At 40.7% G+C, this 26,797-nt stretch overlaps 1 protein-coding gene across 1 annotated transcript; it reads right to left on the bottom strand.

Moving 5' to 3' along the window:
* On the bottom strand, positions 1-26,436 carry LOC134793326 (small ribosomal subunit protein eS4). Its single transcript, XM_063764864.1, has 6 exons — positions 26,318-26,436; positions 25,739-25,997; positions 24,983-25,080; positions 16,851-17,022; positions 925-1,054; positions 1-167 (listed from the first exon to the last, which is right to left on the bottom strand). Exons 1-6 carry the CDS (start codon positions 26,318-26,320, stop codon positions 38-40), a joined length of 792 nt encoding a protein of 263 aa, XP_063620934.1. The 5' UTR covers positions 26,321-26,436; the 3' UTR covers positions 1-37.
* Between the last annotated feature and the right edge of the window lie 361 nt (positions 26,437-26,797).

Raw genomic sequence — 26,797 nt, 5'->3', positions numbered from 1 at the left:
TCGGTTTTTATGTTTTTATTAAGATTGTAGGCTTAACCTAGCTGGCCTGCTGCTTGGCGGCGATGCGCTTGTCTCGCTCCTCGGCGATGGTGAGCCTCACGCCGCGAGCGCGAGGGAGGGAGATGTACGCCTTCGTGCCCTTGCCGATGATGAACACGTTGTTCAACCTGCACACAAACAACACATATCAATCTGTGTGTCGATGACATTCAATTACATTTTGCCTGGCCTTGATTGATCTTTCAAACAATTTAGTACCTATATGATAGGTGTTTTTGCTCCCCATAACAAGCTACAAAATGGGAAATGCAAATTTCTATAAAATACCTAATTAACAAATGGATATAGTAGATTGTGCAACGTGGGGTGGAATTAAAGACTCGAGTAACAATATTCTTACCCTCGGAGATACACACAATGTTTTTTTCACACTTGCGAAGAAAAAACTGAATTTTAAGCGAAATCATTCTTAAATACGGTGACATTTCAAACATTCGTCCGCCATATTGAAATTTTTTGCCAGTGTTTTTTTCACAATCCATAACTCCCGCGGGAACAATATAGGCCTTTGTCCTTCAGTACACCTGCATGAAATAAGGTATTTTTCGAGCAAGTGTGATGAAATAGTTATTTGCGATACAAGTGCGGAAAAATGGAAATTCGAAACGAGTGGCGATAAATTAAAACACGACCGAAGGGAGTGTTTTAAATCGACACGAGTTGCAAATTACTTATTCGCACGTGTATCGTACAACGTTTTACAGTACATATGGCCCTTTAAACTTTTGACATCGCACGAAAAGTGCTATTTTACGCACTAGTGCGGGAAAATAGGACCATATGTACTGTAAAATATTTTTCACTACACCAGGGGCCTATTGCATAATACACAGGACCCTGATATGTTGCTGACATGTCGCTCACCTAGTGGCGAAGGTGTGTCCAGTGGTGTCCTTGACGTGCACGATGTCGAAGGAGCCGGGATGTCTCTCGCGGGACACAATGGTGCCCACACGACCCAAATTTCTTCCGCCAGTGATCATGCACAAGTTTCCTGGAAAATAATTAAATAACCGTAAAAAACATTTCTATAACATAATACAAACACTAAAAACTTATAAATAAAAAAATTTGACCAAGTCGTAGTAGTCGCTCGGTAGGGTGCCCAGAAGGCTGGCCGCATTGCCCCGCTGGATGCAAAATATTGGCCAGCCCACTGGTCACCGTAAGCCTCTATGACGCGCTTTGACAGCTCGTCGTAGAGGCGACGCGCGCTAGGTGCCCACGGCCCCAAGGCTCCACACCAAACGCCGCAAAAATGTAGCTACTACCTAGGTGTGACGTATTTGCGGCGTTTGAGGCTTTCGGCCGAGGATGCGGCCGCACCAGCGCCAACTTTGGTGCCTGAAATATGAGACGACGCCAGGGTATCTACGCATGTAGCGTCCCAGACAAGTGGCCGGGACATACTCCAAGGCACCAACGTCATCCCATATGGCCTCTTGCCATCGACCCTGGCCAGACCGTTGGGCTCGAGGACCGCCGGTACCTTGGCACTGACAAGGGCCCTTCGGATGACGACGTTGAGGCTGGCGTGGCGGGGGATCCTTCCAGCGAGTGTGTAATGTTTTTAATAACAACTATTTTCGAATTTTCATTTTGCATAATTCGAATTGCATAATTTTGTAATACAGAAATGATTATTTAGTATAAAAACAAAATGAAGAAGAACAAATTGCATAATTTCAGTAATAATAATAATTCAGTTGCATAGTAATGTATTTGCATAACAGGCAATCAGTATAATGATCACTTTGTATACTATTTAATGCTCATAACGTTTTTTTCCATAAAAACCAAGTTCATAACGTTCAAAGAATGAAGCGTTGTTTCTTTCCACATATTAAAATTTAAGGTTACTCTTTATTTATTCTTAAAAAAGTATAGCATCGTCATCATCAGCCTAATACACGCCCCACTGATGGGCAGTGGGCACAGGCCTCTCATGATCGAGAGGGAAATAAAACGTGTACTATTATAAAATAAGTCGGTTCGGGCGCTTCGCCGACCGCTGCCCCGGCACGCTCGCTTCGCTCGCTCGGCTCGCGCGCTGTAGGGTCGCAGTTCTACCTAACACTCCTCCTCGCTTCGCTCGTCGTCGTACCTAACGGCGATCCGCCTTAAGGTAGAATATGTAAGTTGTTTTATAATTTATGTCATATTATATTATGTCACTCGATCATTCGTTAAAATATAGTTCTACATTTTAATCATAACATAATACTAACTGTATGTTATAACAAGTAAAATTATTCCTAATGATCGTTATAAACAACGTTTTTATGATTATAGAACATTCTGTAATTTAATTATTATAACGAATAATATTATGGATTGTTTCTATACATTATGTTTATTATGAGTTTTAAAAGTAGTTAAATGTAATTATGCAAAATGTTTGTATTAAAATTGAACGGCGGCACCCCCTTCCAGCGCTACGGCTGCATGAGATGCCGTGGTGGCCCAGATTATCCACCATCCACCGCATTGGCACTGGTGGGGCATGTTTGTTGATGCCCCTATTCTGAGACATGTGGCCAAACGGAATGTTGTATTGTCCAACAAAGTGCCCACCGTTGTGGATGGTAGTGTCCAGGGATCGGAACGGGTTTTTTGCAACAACTTCAAAATAACCATATTTTTCGAATTATTTTGACTCGAAATGTAGGACTCAGTTGTGTATTTAGGTTACGACTTCGTATTATTAGTAGTGTCCGACCGAAACATGTTTTTTTGCCGAAACCGAAACCGAATATTCGGCTTTGACTGTAGTTTCGGCCGAAACCGAAACCGAAACTTTTGTAGACTGGTTAAAATCGTTGAAAAAATGACATAAAACCGCTTTTACGCACTATATTATGGGGCTGTCAATGGGCCGTCAACACCCAATGTCCTTGAGATTGATGTTACTTAAGCAGTTTTTTAAGAAAATTACTAGAGTTAGACCAAGATAATTCTGCAACGATTTTGATAACACACGCAGTGCAAGTGTTATTATAAACGACAAAACTTCTATGAAATTATGACGTATAAATAACATTTGCACTAGTTGCACTGCGTATGCTATCAAAATCATTGCAGAATTTTCTTAGTCTAACTCTATTCATTCACCAGTCAAGCTAACATGTAGATCCAAGAATATTAACTATTGAGAAAATCAACTTTGCGGCACAAGTTGAGCGTAGCCTTTAGCCTCGCTTAAAATTTGCCATTAGAGGTAGATAGGAAAATGACTGAATAAGTGAGTGAATAAGAGCGAAAAAGACATCGTTCGACTCGGGCCGAGCTGATACTCGGCCAAAGCCTGAAGATTGAAATTAAAAACGAAAACTTATTTCCCTGTACTGAACAACAGAACATGCTGTATGCAGAATTTGATATATTACTATTTACTTTTCGGTGAAGGAAAAACATCGTGAGGCAGCCGGATTAGTCCCGATAAGGCCTAGTTTACTCTCTGGGTTAGAAGGTGGCAGTCGCATTCGTAAAAACTAGTGCCTACACCAATTCTTGGGATTAGTTGTCTATTGAACCCCAGGCTCCCATTCCCATTGCCACGGCTCGGCAAAAATTCCGGGATTACGCGAGGAAGATAATGAGTTTTCTTATTATTCTCTTGCCCAGGGCCCAGTAACATGCGACAGTGCTATCTCATTCACTCCGATACAATTAGACAGTGTGCGCGTTATAGGTATTGACAGCCTCTTAAGACTGCGTCTACCGTCCAGTGGCGCCCTTATTGTGGAATTGTGTTTTATAATAAACCAATGAACCAACCAATATTCTGTACCTATACATGAATCAGTATTATGTACGTACTAGCTTTTGCCCGCGGCTTCGCACGCGCAGGAGAGTTTTTTTTAATTTTGTTTTTTTATACGGACTGAACAGTGACTGACCTTAGTCTCACCTAGACATGTGCGCCGATGGCAAAATCATCGGCGGCGGCGTCCGATGATTTTTTGACCGGCGGCGGCGGCGTGATCGGCGTGAAATCGGCGTGGCATAATTTTTGATACTACATGAGAACGTGGCTGTAGAAACTCTATATTAAAGCCTTCTGAGTATTTACTAGGCTATTCAAAACATATTACGTGTGTTTTCTGAATTATTGCCGAAAATTATATACCATCATGTCACTTGGCAACCATTTCTTACCAACCTAACGGTTACCAACGGTATGTTTAAATATTAACATAACAAAGACACTTTAAAACGCTACATTTTCTTCTTCTTCCTCGGTCCCTCATTGCTGAGGATCGCGACCATGTATGCTACGTCTCCACAGTGTGCAATCATAGGCCTTATGGGTCACGCACTGCATGTTGCCGCCAACCACCCTCTTCACAACATCAGACCATCTCGTGGGTGCTTTTCCTCGCGCTCGCTTGCCCTCTATTTGGCCCAAGATAATCTGCCTTTCTAGGCCGTGCTTTTTAGACCCCATGATATGACCAAAGAAGCTGAGTGCGCGTTCTTGACATTTTGTAGAGAGCCGTGTGGTGATCTTCAGCTCCTCTAGGATAGACTTATTGGTTCTCATAGCCGTCCAGGGTATACGTAGGAGCCTTCGCCAACACCACATCTCAAAAGCGTCGATTTTTGCCCTGTCGCGACTTTTCAAGCTCCATGTCTCGGCACCGTAAACGAAGATCGAGAATACCAGAGACCGGGTCAAGCGCACCTTGGTTGAACGACGAATACTTCTGTTCCTCCATAACTTGTCGAGGTTCGCCATTGCACTTTTTGCCAAGCCAGATCTACGGCGTATTTCGCCAGTGCAGCCACCGTCACAGGTTATTATCGACCCGAGATACACAAACTCACTCACTTTTTCATATTTACTGAGTGCATCGGTGATGGGAAGTAGATTGGCTCGGTCTACCACCATTACTTTCGTTTTGGAATGGTTAATCTTAAGACCAAGCCTAGTACTCTCAACCTCAATTTTTTTCAGAAGAGTTGCCATCTCCTCTTCGCTCGATACCACTATCGTCGTATCGTCTGCGTATCTCAGATTGCTGACCCTGTGTCCACCCACTACGATACCGCCTTTCCAGCCATCCAATGACTTCCTCATAATATGTTCGCCGTACAAATTAAAAGTTTCGGCGACAGAATGCAGCCTTGACGAACGCCTCGTTCTGTATGGAAATTATTTGACTTTTCACTTTCCAGTTTCACGAAGCTCGAACCATCGAGGTACAAATTCTGCACCAAAAAAGTAAGGTGTTCAGGCACGCCCATCTCGATCATCACATCTAACATCGTACTCCACTGGACGCAGTCAAACGCCTTAGCGTAATCAATGAAGCACATTACCAGTGGCTTGTTAAACTCACGACATTTCTCAATGAGAAGTCGGACGTTCAGGATTTGCTCACGGGTTCCCTTACCAGCCACAAAACCGGATTGTTCGCTCGCTGTCTGGTAATCAACGAAGGAAGAAAGCCTAGCGTTTATAATGCGAAGGAGTATCTTGCTTGCATGCGGCATGAGAGACAAAGTTCGATAATTTTCGCATTTCCTTGTAGAGCCCTTCTTATGCAGAGGTACAACAGCGGACTGTGTCCAGTCATCTGGCCACTGGCCAGTCCTCCAAATCTTATTGCATATTTGATGGATGACCTTCGTTCCCTCGTAGCCCAGGTGCTGTAACATTGCTGCTGATACGCCATCAGGGCCCACAGACTTATGCTTCAATCTGTTGATGGCATCTTGCACTTCAGAGAGCTACATTTTAGACAGTATAATAACTTTAATACAAATAAAACACAAAAAGATTTCTTTATAAGTTAAGTCGTAAGTTTAAATAAATCTATATTGACTTCTCCCAGGAGCTGTCGTCTCACCTATGATTTGTTACGAAATAATGATGAACTACTTTACATTTGTCTGAACTGAAGTTCATTAGAAATGTATGTATGTATAAAGATGTCGTCGTTTTGATTCACTTCGTCAGGTTGATTAGCTCAACTCAACAGAATGTCTTAGAAGTGTCTCGTGTCGCATGGCACTTGCAGGGGAAAATCCGCGTGTCTTCTGACCTACATACTGTGAGCGAGTAAGTACCCAAAGATTTGATAAACGAGCCCTCTGACGGAAAATTTAAAGAGTCGCGTGAGATAATATATTGTAGGTATTTCATTAAAGAGTTTCATGGAATATTAAGGTTTACTTTCGTTTTCTTTGTTGCTAGCTTAATGATGACCCTTGGTGAGATGCTTACTACAGTAAAACAAAATAACGCTTAACGCTAAATCGTTATCACAGCTAACACCGCATCGACAAAAGTGATGTTAATTTACTTCACTGGCAAATAATAAGCGAAAAACATTAGGATCTTTAAATTATATATCGGACTAGACGGGCCCGCAGCTCCGCTCGCGTAAATGAAATAAAGAGTTTGTCTTATGTTCAGTTAAATACCGACATTATTATGTATCCCTGCCAGGGTTTATAACTGTGATAAGGATTTCTTATTTGTCAAGTAGGTAGCCGTTATTTGGATAACATAATTCGAAAATTTCTTATAACGTACGTAGGTATTTATTTAAAACTTGTGTTAACATAAAATTATTACTTATTGTTGTAAGCCTAGTTAAAAACGTTCATTAGATTACTTATTTTCCGCTTTAAGCCACGAATATGGACGACCACCACCCATAAATCGCCTTTTCATACAAACGTAGGTAGTCCCCATTTCCCTTTCTGGATCTTAACATTACTACGGCTAAGGTGACGCAACGATCCAAAGGACTCACCTGGCCTCCGATACCAGATCACGTCATGTTTCTTGCGATCTTGCGATAGCTCTCGCCATCGGGCGTCTCCCATTTTGTTGTCCCAAGTACGCTCGTCTCCCATTCTATAACTTTGTATTTTTTGCTCATCTCGGCAGCCCTTTCCCTGGACGAATGACAATGTTTGCCGAGCCATAAAAATCAATCTGAATAATAATAACTCATAAAGAAATTTAAAACAATAAAATACAAATTATTAACACGATAACCATACGATAATATTAATTTGATTGATATGTCATAAATGGCATAATTCACTCGTATGGGCTATGGACTAAGGTTGAGGTTGGCAGCACTTTTTATTTTACTTCGTGTAAAAAAACTCAGAAATACCTGTATACCAACATGGCAAACATAATTTAGTTTACTTTAACTTACGGATTATTTGGTCTAATCTGTAGCACCGCCAAACGAAAGCAACCGAGAGTTCCCGAGAAAAGGTCGAAGTCGTAAAATGAAGATTGTTATGAAAATTTATTTTCCTTATTGTAAATTAAATACGCATCGAAAGCGATAGTTTTTATGTTCTAGTTTTATTCTCATATGTAGATAATAGATTTAAACAGTGTTTTCTTAGCATACGTGCGTTGTATTCGAGATACCTGTCAAAAACTTTTTTAGAAATTTGTAAGGCGCCATCTCTCTTCTTCGCTCGTTTTTTTATCCCGCTCTGGTTTTTCAATTTTTTATATATGATACTATCTACTCACTATGCAACACGCAATAAGACACGATAGGTATCAAAATTTTCCACGCCGATTATACGCCGGTCAAATTTATCGGCGGCGGCGGCGTGGAAAAATCGTCGGCGGCGGCGGCGCGGCGGCGCGGCGCACATGTCTAGTCTCACCTGCTGGAAAGTGATGACAAGGCCGAAGGTGTAGCTCACTATTTCAGTAAAAGCTTATTCACAGTATTCACTCTGACTCAGACACCTGAATTGTAATTATATCGATTAATCGAGCTCGACTTATTTAATATAAGGGGTCATCCATTAATTACATCACACATTTAGGGGAGGGAGGGGGTCAAGAAAATGTGACATGTTGTGACAAGGGGGAGGGGGAGTCATAAACTTTGTGACGTCACTTTAACTTCATCAGTAACCGGAAATGTATTTAAATTATTTTATATGCTAATTATCATTTAAATAACAAGGTTTTGATACGATAATCGTTTTTATTCGTTTAATTTTATTTCTTAATCAGTTTTGGGTTATAAAATTACTAATATTTCTTTTGTCAAAAATATTTTAATAAATTATTAAATAAATATTTGCCGATTTCGTTGAAGAAATGTGACGTCACACCAGGGGGGAGGGGTTTGCCAAATGTGACCAAGTGTGACAAGGAGGGGGGAGGGGTAAAAAAACCTAGAAATTCGCGTGACGTAATTAATGGATGACCCCTAATCTAATGTACGTTTTGTACCTAACACCTCTTAATTTATATTTTTTATTTATGTAGTTGTAGCCTTTTGTACCTATAGCATCTCCTTATACACTACATTAGTGGTTCTCCCTTGGATTGCTAGAGGACGATAAACATTGGGACTCAACTTTAGAGGAAGCTGCGTTGTGCGATTCTCCCTTCAAGCTGCGTGAACTTTTCATAATAATGTTAGTTTTTGTCAACTTACTGACCCGTTAAGTCTCTGGGAAAAATATAAGGACAGTTTTTCGGACGACATTAAACGGCAACTTGAGAGAGAATTGCAAAATGGTGCGGAGTTTTACATGGATGAAGTGTATCAGTGTGTGTGATTTGCTGATACCTAGCGGAGGTGTCACGGCTTACCTCGGGGTGGGTTTGCTGATACCTAGCGGAGGTATCACGGTTTACCTCGGGGTGGGCTTGCTGATACCTAGCTACTGCTTCTCTGTGTACATCAGGGTTCATTTTTTGGTAATTGCTTACGGCAGCTTGGTGATCTGATGATTTGTTTTGCATATAAATAACAAATGACTGTCATGAAGTAGCAAATATATTTGCCAAACAATTTGAAAAGTCGTATGTACGCGAGCCATTAAACGAACCAATCCCTGAAGTTAATGTAGCCAGGGTTAATAACTCAATTGAGAATGTTGAGTTCACACCGGATTTAGTCAATAAGGCGATTTTGAGTTTCGACGAAAGCTCATCAATGGGACCTGATGGAATACCTGCAGTTCTGCTAAAGAAATGTATAAAGTACCTTGCACCCCCGCTAGCCCATATAATGACTTTAGAATAGAATAGAATATATTTTATTTGTATTAATTGTACATCGTCATATTCATAATTTACAATTAGGGGAACAAACATATTATTATAATATTAAATGAATGTTACATTTATATACAAGTCAATTACGCTTCAATGCAAGTTAGATTCAATATAATGATTAATGAATTATACTAAACATAATTTGAACACAATTTCATTGAATAAAGATGACATGTCATGAAAGTTATAATTATACCTATACATATTCATTCATGGTTTGACTTTCGACATATTTAGTCATTCATCCAAAAATTCTTTCACCGAGTAGTATGCTTTTGTTGTGCAAAACGTTTTGAGTTCACGTGTGAAGCGTCGTTCAGTACTCAATTCTTTTATTACCTCAGGTAATTTATTATATATTTTGGCACCTACTACCTTTAAGGACTTCCCTGACTTCTGGAGTCTATGCGTGGGTACCGACAGTGCAGGTTTTCTTCTCGCAGAGTAGGTCTTGCTTATAGGAAACTCATCAGGGTTATTTCTCACATATTTGCCTATCTCAAATATAAAGAGCGAAGGTACAGTCATTACCTTAAGGTTAACAAATAGCTGCCGTGCAGGTTCGTCCTGAGGGACTCGTGATATCAGTCTAATTACCTTTTTTTGTAGGATGAATGGTCGGTCTCTATCAGCCGCCAGGCCCCAAAGGTCAATTCCTCTCGTTAGGTGTGCATGGAAATATGCATAATATGCTGTCAGCAGGCCTTGTTCCGATAACGTATGCTTTAGACGTCCGATAGCGTAGAAGGCAGAATTGAATTTTTTACAGATCGCGTCTATCTGTTGGCTCCATTGCAAACCGCTATCGAAACAAAAACCAACATAACGAGCATAGTCTACGGGTTCTATTTGCACCCCGTTAACGGTCAAATCTAGCCGTAACTGTACCCTATTATTGAGTGAGAATTGGAGGAGATTAGTTTTCTCAATATTTAACTGCATGCCGTTAGCTTGAAACCAGTGCAGTAATTTTAGAATTATGTCCCTAGCATTCGACTGCAGTTCCTCTTGGCTACGACCGTGGATTATTGCACATATGTCATCCGCATACATGATGAATTTTGCAATAGGACTTGGGAACGGCAAGTCATTCATCAGTAACGCGAATATACTATTTCCGACATTTGAGCCCTGGGGGACAGACCTATCTCCGACTGAGCCACACACAGAATTCTCCCCGTTGACATCAGTGACTTGAACGCGGTGGGCTAGGAACGACCTTACTATATCCAGGGCCTTACCCCGGACACCGTAATGTTCAAGCTTCGCCGCTATTAACTCATGGTCTACTAGGTCGAATGCACGAGACAAGTCGAAAAATATAGCAGCAACGTAATTTTTTGCCTCTAGATGGTCTAATACGGTTTCCAGTAGCATGCGCACCGCACCTAGGGTTGATCGGCCCGCGCGATATGCATACTGGTCACCGCAGAGTACACCTTTGGTATTGAAAAAATGTGCAAGCCTATTGCATAAGCCTGATTCAAATATCTTGGACAGCGCTGGAACAAGTGATATTGGACGATAATTTTTCATTGTATCCCTACTACCTTTTCCCTTGTAAACTGGGGTAACTCTGATTTTTTTAAGGGATTCGGGATAATTACCACTGAGTATTGCGTCATTAAAATGTTCACATAGATGGTGAAGAAAATTGTGCGGTAAACTGTGAAGTATATATATTATCATTTCGTGAGCACCGATTGCCCCCTGATTGGAAGAATGCCAATGTAAGGCCTATATATAAGAAAGGAGACAAACTGACAGCGGGAAATTATCGTCCCATAAGCCTTACATGTATAGCATGTAAAGCAATGGAAAAAATTATCACAGGCGCGATGAGAAGCTTCATTGCAAGATAGCACGTCATCATAGACGAACAACATGGCTTCACCCCAAAGAGATCAACGGTAACAAATTTATTATGTTGTGTTGATAGGTGGACTAGTAGCTGGAATGAAAAGCTTCCAGTGGATGTTATTTACCTGGACTACGAGAAAGCATTCGACCGCGTCCCGATAAACAGACTCCTTGTCAAGTTAGAGCATTTTGGGATTCGCGGAAATTTGCTGAATTGGATAAAAGACTTCTTGACAGGGAGGAAGTTTCGTGTGCGAGTTGGAGAGCACCTTTCGGATCCGTACGACGTCTACAGTGGAGTTCCACAGGGTTCTGTGCTCGGACCAATGCTGTTTGGAATATTCTTAACGGACCTTAAGCAAGTTGTACACTCGGGCATGTATTTATTCGCTGACGACACAAAGATTATGGGAAACCCGCTTATCAGTCAGAACATCATACAGCAGGACTTAGACCGCATTCTACAATGGACGAAAGATTGGCTTATAACCCTCAACGCAGACAAGTGCACTGTACTTCATATTGGCAAAAATAACCCTAAGCACACATATAATATTGGCCCCAAAAGTTTACAGAGTGTTGCTTCCCAGCGCGATCTTGGTGTAGTTGTAACTAACAATCTTAAATGGGAGGAACATATTTTAGGGTTTACCAAAAAGGCAAATTCGGTTTTATACATGATCAGGAAAGCTTTTCGTTACATAGACAAGAATCTCTTTATTAAGCTATATAAGACATATGTAAGACCCTTACTGGAATATGCCTTCCAAATTTGGAATCCATATTTTAAAAAAGATATAATTCTTATTGAAAAAGTCCAAAGAAGAGCCACAAAATTGGTACCGTCTCTTCGTAACCAACCATATGAAGATAGACTAAAGGAATTGGGCCTGACAACCTTGGAGCAGCGGAGGCAACGCGGTGACCTGATAGAAACGTATAAAATACTCACAGGACACTACAACGTACCCGGGTTAAGCGATATTTTTACTCGCAACATAAATGACAGACTGAGAGGACACTCTCTGAAACTGACACGGACGCAGAGTAGTAGCAACCCCAGACGACACTTCCTGTCTAACCGCGTAGTGAAAGTGTGGAACGGTTTACCCGAGTCAGTGATCAGTGCACCTTCGATAAACTCTTTTAAAAACAAACTCGATGAACACTTTCGTAGACTACAAAACACAAGTGGACATTGATGTGCACGTATCAGCTTTAAGCTGCCTGTGCATTTACATATAATAATAATATATTTATTTGCGGCAGCTTTTAGTTGTTTGTTCCGTGTAGTATTCGTGAACCTGGCACGGCGTTTTTAGGGTTCCGTACCCAAAGGGTAAAACGGGACCCTATTACTAAGACTTCGCTGTCCGTCCGTCCGTCCGTCCGTCCGTCCGTCCGTCCGTCCGTCCGTCCGTCCGTCCGTCCGTCCGTCCGTCTGTCACCAGGCTGTATCTCACGAACCGTGATAGCTAGACAGTTGAAATTTTCACAGATGATGTATTTCTGTTGCCGCTATAACAACAAATACTAAAAAAACTTTTTACAAAAAAAAGCAAACCGACTTCAAAAAGGATGAAATAAAATATTATCCTTTTTGAAGTCTATGCGTTACCAACTGATATGTTTGAAGTCGGTGCCAAGCCAAATTTTGAAGCATACCATGATTTTGGTGCGATTCGATAAGGATGTACCTACGTTGGATTGCCTTACACGACGACAATGAACGTACTTTCTGTAGGTACAGTCGACGTTAAAAATATGTTTACACTTTTCGCCTTATTACAAAGGAGTAAGATGCAAAAGTGTAAATATATCTTTGACGTCGATTGTATCTAAAGCCCACTCCAGACTATGCGCGTGAATCGCGGGCGAAGCCGCGAACGCGAGTGTGGAGTCGATTTCGCAGGTCTGCGTTCAGGACTCCACACTCGCGTTCGCGGCTTTGCGCCGCGATTCGCGCACGAGTGTGGAGGAGGCTTAAGAACACACCTCAGAACACACGATCAAACCTTCTTGGCGCAGTCTGTACCATGTTTGTCGGCACATTAGTGGAAATCCAATGCATTTTTTTTCGTCGTATTTTTTAAAGAGCATTTCTTACTAATGCTCGAACAGTCTATAGCACGCAAGTGTGAGATTGGGACTGAGTAATTTCCCGTCCCTTATCCAGAGGACTACATTTCAAAATATAAAACAATTTAAGAAATTTACCTTCTTGCCAAATTTCACCTAAAGCGGTTCGGTTGTTTAGCCTTGAAAAGGCGACAAAGAGGCAGACAAAATTACTTACACATTTGTAATAGTTATTAGTGCAGTTTTAATGGGATTTATAGCCATAAAGCTGATTATTTTGACTGGTATTGTTACTACTTGGCTTGGCACCGACTTCAAACATATCAGTTGGTAACGCATAGACTTCAAAAAGGATAATATTTTATTTCATCCTTTTTGAAGTCGGTTTGCTTTTTTTTGTAAAAAGTTTTTATTTTTCCATTTTTAGTTTTAACGCATTGTTAAGAGCGCGACGCATGAATGAAAAACAAGATCATGTTTAACACTAAATTCGTGTACCTATTACTTTAATAAATATGTATGTAATCAGGAATTTTCTCGAGTCCGTCTGGGAAATTATAATTCCCTGTCACTACTACACTAAATCCATCCTCCGCCCCGCCACTGGCCCAATCCCTCAACGCCCCGATCACTCAACCTCACAGCGCATCAACCCCTGATCCAGGAACCCCTCGACCCTGAACCAGGAATTTTCTCGAGTACGGACTGGGAAATTATAATTCCTGTCAACTAAATCCATCCGCCCGCCCCGCCACTGACCCAATCCCTCAGCCCCCCGATCACTCAACCTCACAGCACATCAACCCCTGATCCAGGAACTCCTCGATCCTGAACCAGCAACCCTTCAACCGCCATTCCCCGACCCGTTAATCTCTGACCCCTTAACTCCTAACCCTAACCCCCGATCAGTAGCCTTACCAGCTTACCACGAGTTTGACATTGATATATTCGCTAGCATGTGTGTAACTTACTTCCTATGCATCTCGCTCGTACTAACCTTAGTGTGAGCGAGATGCATAAAAAGTTACATTTAGATGCATAAGACGTTAGAGAATATGTCAATGTCAAACTCGTGGTAAGGCTACAGTTGCAGTACATCAAATTGGTGGTTTTCGGAAGCAAATGCTCGAGTTACTTTAGAAAACCCCGAAATCACTTAACACGTGCCTTTAAAAATTGAGGAGTTCCCTCAATTCCTCATGGACTCCATCATCAGACCAGAACCAAAAATAATACGGAAACACCTTGGAGGTAACTTCTTCCAAATAAAAAAAGAATTACTCAAATCGGATCACAGGTGCCGGAGTAATCGGTGAACATACTTACATTTAAAGAAATCATCATCATTATCATCAAAATAATCGTCATCATCAGGTCTACTTCATCAAATTAGTGGTTTTCGGGAGAAAATGCTCGAGTTGCTTAAGAAAACGCCCAAAACACCATGCATGTGCCTTTAAAAATTGAGGAGTTCCCTCAATTCCTCATGGATCCCATCATCAGAACAGAACCAAATTAAAATGGGACCAACTCGGAGGTAGCTCCTTTCAAACAAAAAAAGAATTACTCAAATCGGACTACGGATGTCGGAGTAATCGGTGAACGTACATAGAAAAAAAAAAAAAAAAAAAAATAGCCACAACCGAATACAGAACCTCCTCCTTCTATGAAATTGAAGTCGGTTAAAAACAGAATAAAATAAAGATTTAAATGGGGCTCCCATACAACAAACGTGATTTTTGACCAAAGTTAAGCAACGTCGGGAGTGGTCAGTACTTGGATGGGTGACCGTTTTTTTTTTGCTTTTTTTTTGTTTTTTTTTTTTTATATGGTTCGGAACCCTTCGTGCGCGAGTCCGACTCGCACTTGCCCGATTTTTTAGTAACTGTTTTGGTAGCGGTAAGAGATAATGATGCGTCTGATTCTAAATGGGGTGGTGGGGTGGTAATCTCTTCATTCCTTCTCGTGGTAATCTTCTTGGCAACCACAGAGAGGAGTGAAGAAGGGGGCTCTGATATTGTGGGTCTTACGAGTAATTCACTGTGAATATATACGTCAAAATGACCGCTAGACAAATCACTTGAAAATCTTAGTCGGCCCACCGGATTACCCACAGTACCAACTCTCATATATAGCTCATTGTTGCGGTAAACTTCGAAAACCCACGGAAACAGTTGTCCTGCCGCTACCAACTCGCAGAGACTACCGTAAGTAAACGGGGGCGACATTTCAAGGCAGTATTCAACGGAGCTGGAGTAATTATCACCGTTACTGTTATGAGACATAATAACAAACTCTGGCCACCACGTGACTAACGATTTGCTCGCGCACCTCCCTGGCCATCACCTGCGTATCATACAGAAGATAGGAGATGGCGCGAAACAGCCGGCCTAGCCAAGGTTACAATCGCTATCGCTTCGACAACGAAAAGCATTATGTCTCTCTATCACTCTTTCATATTAGCGCGACAGAGACAGTTGCGTTTCGATCGCTACGGAGCGTAAGCGATTGGCATCTTGGCTACGCGGCCTGACAGGCTCCATCTCCAATTATAGGTACTACGGTGTGAGCCAACATGGTCCCATCAATATCCAACGATTCAACAGCCATTGTAGGTATTAGTGAAATTTTCCCTGAGCTAATAGCTAAAAAAAATTACTTTAAGGGATTGCATTCTCAAGGATCACGTGTGGCTGTAAATCAGCGTGTATGTTACAACCGTCTATGCTATCTTCGTAATTAGCATTCCCCACCAGGGGCCATAGTTCACGTCGGCTACGTTATATTTTAATTTTGATCCCATTTTTGTAATTAGCGTCCCACAAAACCATGGAAATGATACCCATATTGATATTTTGAAATTTCGGCTATGTTACTTCATTCTGATGATTTACTTCATGGACACCAGTGACACATAGAAATAGCACTGTTTTGCAGGTCACATCAATCAGTTAAGGACTAAATTCATTCTATAAGCTTTTGTCCCTCACCAAAGTCCTTGTTTTAATAGCATGGATACAGGAAAGCCATTTAGACACACCATCTATTAGGGAGAGGTCCTTTAGGTCTTGACTTTGCCTATCATTATGATTCTCTCTTAGCTATCCCAGGTGCAAATGTAGTACCTAAGTATGTCATTGTTAACCGAATTCCAAATCTCAAAAGGAGGAGGTTATCAATTCGTTTGTATGTTTTTATTAATTGTATTTGTTGTCCTTGATTACTTGCAGATAATGTACTAACAACACAAACTGAACACCAGTAAACCTTAATGTATACTTAAGGGGCTACCCGAGGTTTTCATCGATTTTTGAATCATATCTCCTTTTTTTGCACTACAGATAGAATTATAAGACAAACGGTTATCGGTTCTTCAATCTTTTATCTCCGGTTTCGTCCACCGGATTTTGAAAGAAATTAATACTTATTTTTTATGAATTTTTAAAAAAAACACTTTTTTCGGATCTACTTTGCTGTGAAGGATCTTACATGTACGAAATCTACATATTTGGGTTCATCTTTGATGTCTCGAAAAACTGTTTTAATTTTAAACTAATTAACACAAAAGTTATGGCCAGTAGACCCGTTTTTTAGCCTAAAATTGTTCAACTTTGATGCCAAATATCTCGAAGACAATGAACTTTGAAGTAAATATGGGATACTATATTGCTTAAAGCCGTTGCTGTTAATATGATAAGCTACAAAACCATTAGAAAACTAAGGGGATCAGATCGAAGGTCATTGGCGTGGGGGAGCCCCTTAACCAGTAAGTGTGGCCACTCACCGGACTCGAACTTGATGAAGTCCATGATCTTGCCGGTGGCGATGTCGAGCTGCACGGAGTCGTTCACCTTGATGAGAGGGTCGGGGTAGCGCAGCGTGCGGCCGTCGTGCGTGATCAGCATCGGCACGGCCTTGGGGCCTGTGGCCACGCGCCGGACCTTGCACAGCTTGTACTGCAACAACAACACAAGTGTTACACATGACCAGACACACTACATCACCACACTAGTGCTCCTAAACGAAAATTACACATGGTAAATTCCTAGGTATTTATATTGTGATTGTATGTTTAACTTAAATTTATTACAGGTTAAACTTATACATATAAATATATTAAATTTAACAGTAATAAAATTAAAGCAATTATTTCGGCATTTTCGGCATTATTATTCATGAACAGTGAAAGAGAACATCTAGCAGGTTGCTAGTAGACATGTGCGCCGCGCCGCCGCGCCGCCGCCGCCGACGATTTTTCCACGCCGCCGCCGCCGATAAATTTGACCGGCGTATAATCGGCGTGGAAAATTTTGATACCTATCGTGTCTTATTGCGTGTTGCATAGTGAGTAGATAGTATCATATATAAAAAATTGAAAAACCAGAGCGGGATAAAAAAACGAGCGAAGAAGAGAGATGGCGCCTTACAAATTTCTAAAAAAGTTTTTGACAGGTATCTCGAATACAACGCACGTATGCTAAGAAAACACTGTTTAAATCTATTATCTACATATGAGAATAAAACTAGAACATAAAAACTATCGCTTTCGATGCGTATTTAATTTACAATAAGGAAAATAAATTTTCATAACAATCTTCATTTTACGACTTCGACCTTTTCTCGGGAACTCTCGGTTGCTTTCGTTTGGCGGTGCTACAGATTAGACCAAATAATCCGTAAGTTAAAGTAAACTAAATTATGTTTGCCATGTTGGTATACAGGTATTTCTGAGTTTTTTTACACGAAGTAAAATAAAAAGTGCTGCCAACCTCAACCTTAGTCCATAGCCCATACGAGTGAATTATGCCATTTATGACATATCAATCAAATTAATATTATCGTATGGTTATCGTGTTAATAATTTGTATTTTATTGTTTTAAATTTCTTTATGAGTTATTATTATTCAGATTGATTTTTATGGCTCGGCAAACATTGTCATTCGTCCAGGGAAAGGGCTGCCGAGATGAGCAAAAAATACAAAGTTATAGAATGGGAGACGAGCGTACTTGGGACAACAAAATGGGAGACGCCCGATGGCGAGAGCTATCGCAAGATCGCAAGAAACATGACGTGATCTGGTATCGGAGGCCAGGTGAGTCCTTTGGATCGTTGCGTCACCTTAGCCGTAGTAATGTTAAGATCCAGAAAGGGAAATGGGGACTACCTACGTTTGTATGAAAAGGCGATTTATGGGTGGTGGTCGTCCATATTCGTGGCTTAAAGCGGAAAATAAGTAATCTAATGAACGTTTTTAACTAGGCTTACAACAATAAGTAATAATTTTATGTTAACACAAGTTTTAAATAAATACCTACGTACGTTATAAGAAATTTTCGAATTATGTTATCCAAATAACGGCTACCTACTTGACAAATAAGAAATCCTTATCACAGTTATAAACCCTGGCAGGGATACATAATAATGTCGGTATTTAACTGAACATAAGACAAACTCTTTATTTCATTTACGCGAGCGGAGCTGCGGGCCCGTCTAGTCCGATATATAATTTAAAGATCCTAATGTTTTTCGCTTATTATTTGCCAGTGAAGTAAATTAACATCACTTTTGTCGATGCGGTGTTAGCTGTGATAACGATTTAGCGTTAAGCGTTATTTTGTTTTACTGTAGTAAGCATCTCACCAAGGGTCATCATTAAGCTAGCAACAAAGAAAACGAAAGTAAACCTTAATATTCCATGAAACTCTTTAATGAAATACCTACAATATATTATCTCACGCGACTCTTTAAATTTTCCGTCAGAGGGCTCGTTTATCAAATCTTTGGGTACTTACTCGCTCACAGTATGTAGGTCAGAAGACACGCGGATTTTCCCCTGCAAGTGCCATGCGACACGAGACACTTCTAAGACATTCTGTTGAGTTGAGCTAATCAACCTGACGAAGTGAATCAAAACGACGACATCTTTATACATACATACATTTCTAATGAACTTCAGTTCAGACAAATGTAAAGTAGTTCATCATTATTTCGTAACAAATCATAGGTGAGACGACAGCTCCTGGGAGAAGTCAATATAGATTTATTTAAACTTACGACTTAACTTATAAAGAAATCTTTTTGTGTTTTATTTGTATTAAAGTTATTATACTGTCTAAAATGTAGCTCTCTGAAGTGCAAGATGCCATCAACAGATTGAAGCATAAGTCTGTGGGCCCTGATGGCGTATCAGCAGCAATGTTACAGCACCTGGGCTACGAGGGAACGAAGGTCATCCATCAAATATGCAATAAGATTTGGAGGACTGGCCAGTGGCCAGATGACTGGACACAGTCCGCTGTTGTACCTCTGCATAAGAAGGGCTCTACAAGGAAATGCGAAAATTATCGAACTTTGTCTCTCATGCCGCATGCAAGCAAGATACTCCTTCGCATTATAAACGCTAGGCTTTCTTCCTTCGTTGATTACCAGACAGCGAGCGAACAATCCGGTTTTGTGGCTGGTAAGGGAACCCGTGAGCAAATCCTGAACGTCCGACTTCTCATTGAGAAATGTCGTGAGTTTAACAAGCCACTGGTAATGTGCTTCATTGATTACGCTAAGGCGTTTGACTGCGTCCAGTGGAGTACGATGTTAGATGTGATGATCGAGATGGGCGTGCCTGAACACCTTACTTTTTTGGTGCAGAATTTGTACCTCGATGGTTCGAGCTTCGTGAAACTGGAAAGTGAAAAGTCAAATAATTTCCATACAGAACGAGGCGTTCGTCAAGGCTGCATTCTGTCGCCGAAACTTTTAATTTGTACGGCGAACATATTATGAGGAAGTCATTGGATGGCTGGAAAGGCGGTATCGTAGTGGGTGGACACAGGGTCAGCAATCTGAGATACGCAGACGATACGACGATAGTGGTATCGAGCGAAGAGGAGATGGCAACTCTTCTGAAAAAAATTGAGGTTGAGAGTACTAGGCTTGGTCTTAAGATTAACCATTCCAAAACGAAAGTAATGGTGGTAGACCGAGCCAATCTACTTCCCATCACCGATGCACTCAGTAAATATGAAAAAGTGAGTGAGTTTGTGTATCTCGGGTCGATAATAACCTGTGACGGTGGCTGCACTGGCGAAATACGCCGTAGATCTGGCTTGGCAAAAAGTGCAATGGCGAACCTCGACAAGTTATGGAGGAACAGAAGTATTCGTCGTTCAACCAAGGTGCGCTTGACCCGGTCTCTGGTATTCTCGATCTTCGTTTACGGTGCCGAGACATGGAGCTTAAAAAGTCGCGACAGGGCAAAAATCGACGCTTTTGAGATGTTGGCGAAGGCTCCTACGTATACCCTGGACGGCTATGAGAACCAATAAGTCTATCCTAGAGGAGCTGAAGATCACCACACGGCTCTCTACAAAATGTCAAGAACGCGCACTCAGCTTCTTTGGTCATATCATGGGGTCTAAAAAGCACGGCCTAGAAAGGCAGATTATCTTGGGCCAAATAGAGGGCAAGCGAGCGCGAGGAAAAGCACCCACGAGATGGTCTGATGTTGTGAAGAGGGTGGTTGGCGGCAACATGCAGTGCGTGACCCATAAGGCCTATGATTGCACACTGTGGAGACGTAGCATACATGGTCGCGATCCTCAGCAATGAGGGACCGAGGAAGAAGAAGAAAATGTAGCGTTTTAAAGTGTCTTTGTTATGTTAATATTTAAACATACCGTTGGTAACCGTTAGGTTGGTAAGAAATGGTTGCCAAGTGACATGATGGTATATAATTTTCGGCAATAATTCAGAAAACACACGTAATATGTTTTGAATAGCCTAGTAAATACTCAGAAGGCTTTAATATAGAGTTTCTACAGCCACGTTCTCATGTAGTATCAAAAATTATGCCACGCCGATTTCACGCCGATCACGCCGCCGCCGCCGGTCAAAAAATCATCGGACGCCGCCGCCGATGATTTTGCCATCGGCGCACATGTCTAGTTGCTAGCAGTGAATGTGTTAAGAGCATGCAACGTTAGCAGCACCATTAGAGCAAACTAAACACTTGAATTTATCACTTTTGTTGCATGTATGTTTGCACCTGATATAGTTGTAAAAGTTAATTTCTAACAAATGAAAGGTAAAATTTATTTTTATCGCATTGTATGGCATGGCCATTTGTATGTAATTTTAGTTTATAACTAAAATTACATTTATCGTGAATAAAATACTTGAATACTTGACGCTCAAGGGACACTGGGATGCCAAGAATTAAAAATTTGACAAAGACCATTTAATAACGACCTAAAATGTTTGAAGACAGTAATATAACTACTATAAGATGACGGAACAACTTAACCTCCAAACAATAACAATTACGGAAAACATTACAACTACAATAATGGCAAAAGTTGATGAAAAACTCAAACCGATCATAGAGGAGAATGGAAAACTAAAAAACGAAATAGAAATACTCACTAGAAAAATAGAAAATCTAGAAACAAATGGAAAGAGAAATAATTTGTTAATACACGGGCTCCCAGAACAAAAGGACGAGTCTCAAGAAGAACTGAAAACGTTGGTAATTACCACCATGAAAGAAATTGATGTGAATCTGAAAGAAGAAGAAATTAATAGAATGCAGAGACTAGGAAAACGAGAAGTACAAGATGGAAAAATCAGACCCATTCTACTGGTCACAACAACTCTTCAACGAAAAGTGCAAATATTAAAAAACAAGAAAAAGATGAAATCTAACACATACATTACACAGGATTTGTCTAAAGAAGCTCAACTCAAAAAGAAGGAAAAAAGAAACATCAAAAAGAAAGACAATGAAAACGAGAAGAGGAAGAGATCTGAATCCCCGAGCCCAAAATCTAGTGATAATAAAAACAAGTTAGACAACTCAAAAATAAGGAGGTGGGATACATTTCAGTACTTGCGTCAAAGATCAAACTCACTTTCGGACGCCCACTCAGACCGACCCGAAGACATGCCTAGTACCAGCCGGACACTCACAACACAATCATAAAAAAAACAACCACAAGAAAAGCCCCCAAGCCGGCTGGTCACCGTGGGGGTTACCGACCACAACCTTCCGAAATCGCAGGAAACAACGAAATATATAAAAAATATATATATCAACACTTACAACACTAGATCACTGTCTAAAGAAGAACAGCTGATAGAATTAGAATCTGCCTTAAAACACAAAAAATGGGACATAATAGGCCTAGCTGAAATAAGAAGAAAGGGATACAACATAGTTGAAAGAAAAGACTATACACTATACAGCTATGGAGAAAATAAAGGAATACGGGGAGTAGGCTTCATGGTTAAAAAGCACATAAACCGCTATGTAGAAAACTTCAGATACACCTCAGAAAGAGTATGCTCACTTGACCTGAACAAACTATTTAATAAAATTTTAGAAGAAAATGAACAAATACCCACTCAATGGACAGAGGCACATATATCCCTATTATACAAGAAAGGAGACCCACATGACATATCAAACTACCGACCAATTAGTCTAATGTCTAATATTTACAAGATTTTTTCAATGACACTACTACAACGCATCACACCTATTTTAGATAATAAACAGCCAACAGAACAAGCTGGATTTATGAAGGGTTTCTCCACAACAGACCACCTTCAGACCCTATGCCAAATAATTGAGAAACACACAGAGTTCCAAATACCACTTTATATAGGATTTGTCGACTTTAAAAAAGCTTTTGACTCAATTACTCATACATCGATATGGCAGGCACTAGAGAATCAGGACATACCAGAAGTCTACATACATGTCATAAAAAAGATCTATGAAAAAAGTACAGCCAGAGTAAAAACAGACAAATTAGGAAGACAGATCCAGATCAACAGAGGGGTAAGACAGGGAGACCCAATGTCACCAAAGCTGTTCATAGCGGTCTTAGAAGAAATATTCAAAAATCTAAACTGGGAAGAAAGACAAAAGGGCATCAAGATAAACAACAAATATTTATCAAATCTTCGATTCGCAGATGACCTGGTAATATTAGCATACAGTGCAACTGAGCTCAGTATATTACTGCAAGAACTAAATGCACAAAGTCAAAAAGTAGGTCTAGAAATGAATGAAGAAAAAACAAAAGTCATGACCAACTCAAAAAAAGTGACTATACAAATAGAGAATACATCACTGGAATATGTTGACGAGTATATATACCTTGGAAAACAGGTATCATTCACAGACTGCACAAACAAAGAAATAACAAGAAGAATCGGACAGACATGGAAGAAGTACTGGGCCATGAAGGATATATTTAAGAAGAAACTACCAATAAAACTAAAAAAACTAGCCTTCGACTCATGCATTCTGCCCTGTCTTACATATGGTAGTCAAACATGGTCACTCACAGGAGATATCATCAAACGAATTCAAGTATGTCAACGGTCAATAGAAAGAAGTGTCCTTAACATAAAGTTATCAAACAGAGTTAGAAACACAGAGATAAGAAGAAGAACAAGATTTATAGATGCAGCAATACATATATTGAAACAAAAATACAATTGGGCCGGGCACATAGCCAGGATGAAAAACAACAGATGGACAAAAATAGCAACAAATTGGAATCCAAAAATTGGTAAAAGAAAAAAGGGCAAACCAAAAACAAGATGGGAAAAAGACCTAATAGAAACAATAGGAAAAGACTGGAAAGAAATGGCAATAGATAGACAAGAATGGAAGAAAATGTTGGACAAATACTTAAATATATTAGAAAAAGGCGATTCGGAAGAGGCCTAGGTCAAAAAGACCTTACGAACATGCATATAGAAATATACATACATAAAATTATAATTGTTAAATGAAATGTTAACAGTTCGTATAAGAAAGGCTTTAATAATAATAAGCTTGTGGCGAGCTGTTGGGGAGTAACCACCCCACGGACCCGAGTGCTCCCGAGAGTCGGTCAGGGTCTCCGTCTCCGGCGTGTCTTCGTCGGTCGGAGTGGACCCCAAGGGGACCCGCAGGACTCTCAGCTCTGGCTTGCCTTCATTGGCCGTCCAGAGAGGAGTCGCTAGAGCTATATGCTCCAGGGGTGGAAGTGAAAGATGCATAAGACGCGAGTTGGCACAGTGGCTGTTAACAGCCACTGGGTAGAAAGCGGCGCACACCTCTCGACACCCCTGAGCCGCTCACGCCGATGTTGCTCCTGGTCGTCTTCGCGACGGCAGTTTCAGGGGCCCATCTAGTCAGCGGCGAGTCACCGCCTGCCTCGATGACGGTGTTAACATTGTTATGGCAGGTGTCCGGACCTCTTTTACAATAGCCCAGTCTCATTGTCCACCCAAACATCAATCCATAGACCTGTATACTGTTCACTTTTTCTACAATAGTCCCAATGCCTGCTGCGACCGGTTCATGGGTGTCTATTGTTGCGCCTGTGAACGGGTTCCAGCAGGCGTTCTACATGACATTAAAACTCTCCAAGGGGCCTCTACGTGTTGGATCTATATCCCCACGCAAGCCTATCAAAAGACCGGGATTTACAGGCCCGTGAAATCCAAAAGGAGACATAATAATAATATAACTACTCCAATGTGTACAAGTTAATTTGAATAATAGTTTTAACCTTTTTATAAACACCCATCATGTCAAAAACATTTTTCTATAGTCTAGGTTCTATGCTTACTATTACTGTAAGACTTGTTAATTTAGACATCTTATATTTTACTTCCTTCTTCTTCTTTCCATCCCGTTACCCTCTGCTGGGGTATATACCCCATATACCCCATGGGGTATATGCCATATGGCACAAACCATATTCTTCCACTGATTCTGGTTCTGGGCAGCTTGGGTAACCTCCTCCCACCCCATCCCCTTGCTTATATACATATATGTATACATTTTTTTTTTTTCGTTTTATTTATTGTCGTCATATGATGGTAACAACAAAAGATATGAAATAAAGCAAGTGTCTAACCTTGGCCTCCTCGGGAGTGATGCGGTGGATGGTGAAGCGTCCCTTCACGTCGTAGATCAAACGGAACAGTTCATTGGTCTTCTCAATCGATACCACATCTGAAACACACCACACACATCAATCGACTATAACACTAGGCATCAATACTGGACCGCAAATTACAATAAGTAATTAAAATTATAAAGTGCTGAATGTTGTTTAGACTGAACTGCATAATATAATAAAGAATACACACAAACAACAAAAAGTAGTTAAAAACTTTACGTTTTTTATTTTCAGGAGAAGATGTCCTCCTTTTGTGGCAGTAAATATATAGACAATGTTCCCCTGGAGATTAACCCCTCGTAATGCTTAGACACAGATCCGTGCGTGCGAGCGTGTGAATTAAAAATTATTGTTTTAAGAGTAAAGGTCACTTTTTCAATGTTCAAATTCGACGTGCCGCATACGAGGGGTGAATAACGAATTAATCGACATCTTAATTCTACAATGTTCAATAGTTGTGGTGGAGCACACAACATACATACTAGAACCAGTATCTAAAATCATAATCCTTCAGTTAGGATTTACAGAAAGTAACCATTATTTATGCAACTTAACAAGAACAATGTATAGCCTTCCATTTCAATGGAATTGAAAATGGTTTATTACAATGCAAAGAGGTAGGCACTGACGTAGACCTAGAGGTCTCCAGCTTGGCTACTGGCCACTGCCAGTCCTTAGCCGACAGTACCTAGCTAATGAAGCAGCACTCACCCATGAATCCGGCGGGGTAGGTGGGGTCGGTGCGGACGCGGTGGTCCACACGCACGAGCCGCTGCTTCACGATGCGCAGCGCCTCGTCGCCGGTCAGCGCGTACTTCAGCCTGTTGCGCAGGAACACCACGAGCGGCAGGCACTCGCGCAGCCGGTGCGGGCCCGTGCTCGGCCGCGGCGCGTACACGCCTCCAAGCTTGTCCAACATCCATGCCTTGGGCGCGTTCAGACGCTTCAAGTGCTTTTTGGGGCCGCGAGCCTGCACACACAAACACACTTATCGACAAACCGCAAACGAAGCCAAATAACTGAATGATCGGTAGCGCCGCATAGACAGCTCGCACAAGAAGAAACAATCACTGTACTGTAAACTTATTACATGTTATTAATCGACGACGACAAGTAACCCGCAAATTTTGTCTTCACAATAACTATGTTAATTTAAGGTTATGAATCAAAATACGCGGTTCAAATTGATCCCCAGACACCACGCAAATTTTAAAATAAGATTAAATAAGTTTCATGCGCATAAAATAGGCGATTTTTATGGATTTACATTTAAAAATTACTTAGACTCACCATGTTTAAGACAAACTTTTGACAGAAAGAAAATGTCAAATTTTACTTACACCGTCACAGAGACGGACACGAACGATATGCGTCAAGCGTTTCGTTATTGCTAATTTACAAAGCAAACAAAACGCTTGCTTACAAAATCTGTGCCCCAAAAATTTGTTTCTCTTTATATTCTGTCAAGCCATTTCCGTCAGTAGAAAAGAGCGGTAAATTTAAAAATGTAGGTAAATTAGCTCCTTTTTCTATTGACAAACTTGTTTGACCGTCTATAGTTGGTCTATAGTTCCCATTTTAAATCTATTATTTTTCCATAACAATTAAAGCAATTATAATAGTACATAATAGGAAGTAGAGCCTGTGCGGAAAGATAAGAGTCGTAGAATGTACCAATTAGTACCAATACATCCTACCACTCTTCTCTTTCCTTATGTTCTACGACTTTTCTCTTTCCGCACAAACTCTAACATATTTAATTACTTTTTA

The sequence above is a fragment of the Cydia splendana genome, chromosome 9, assembly GCF_910591565.1.
Source record: "Cydia splendana chromosome 9, ilCydSple1.2, whole genome shotgun sequence".
Lineage (NCBI taxonomy): Eukaryota > Metazoa > Arthropoda > Insecta > Lepidoptera > Tortricidae > Cydia > Cydia splendana.
This window is presented reverse-complemented; position numbering and strand designations above follow the sequence as displayed.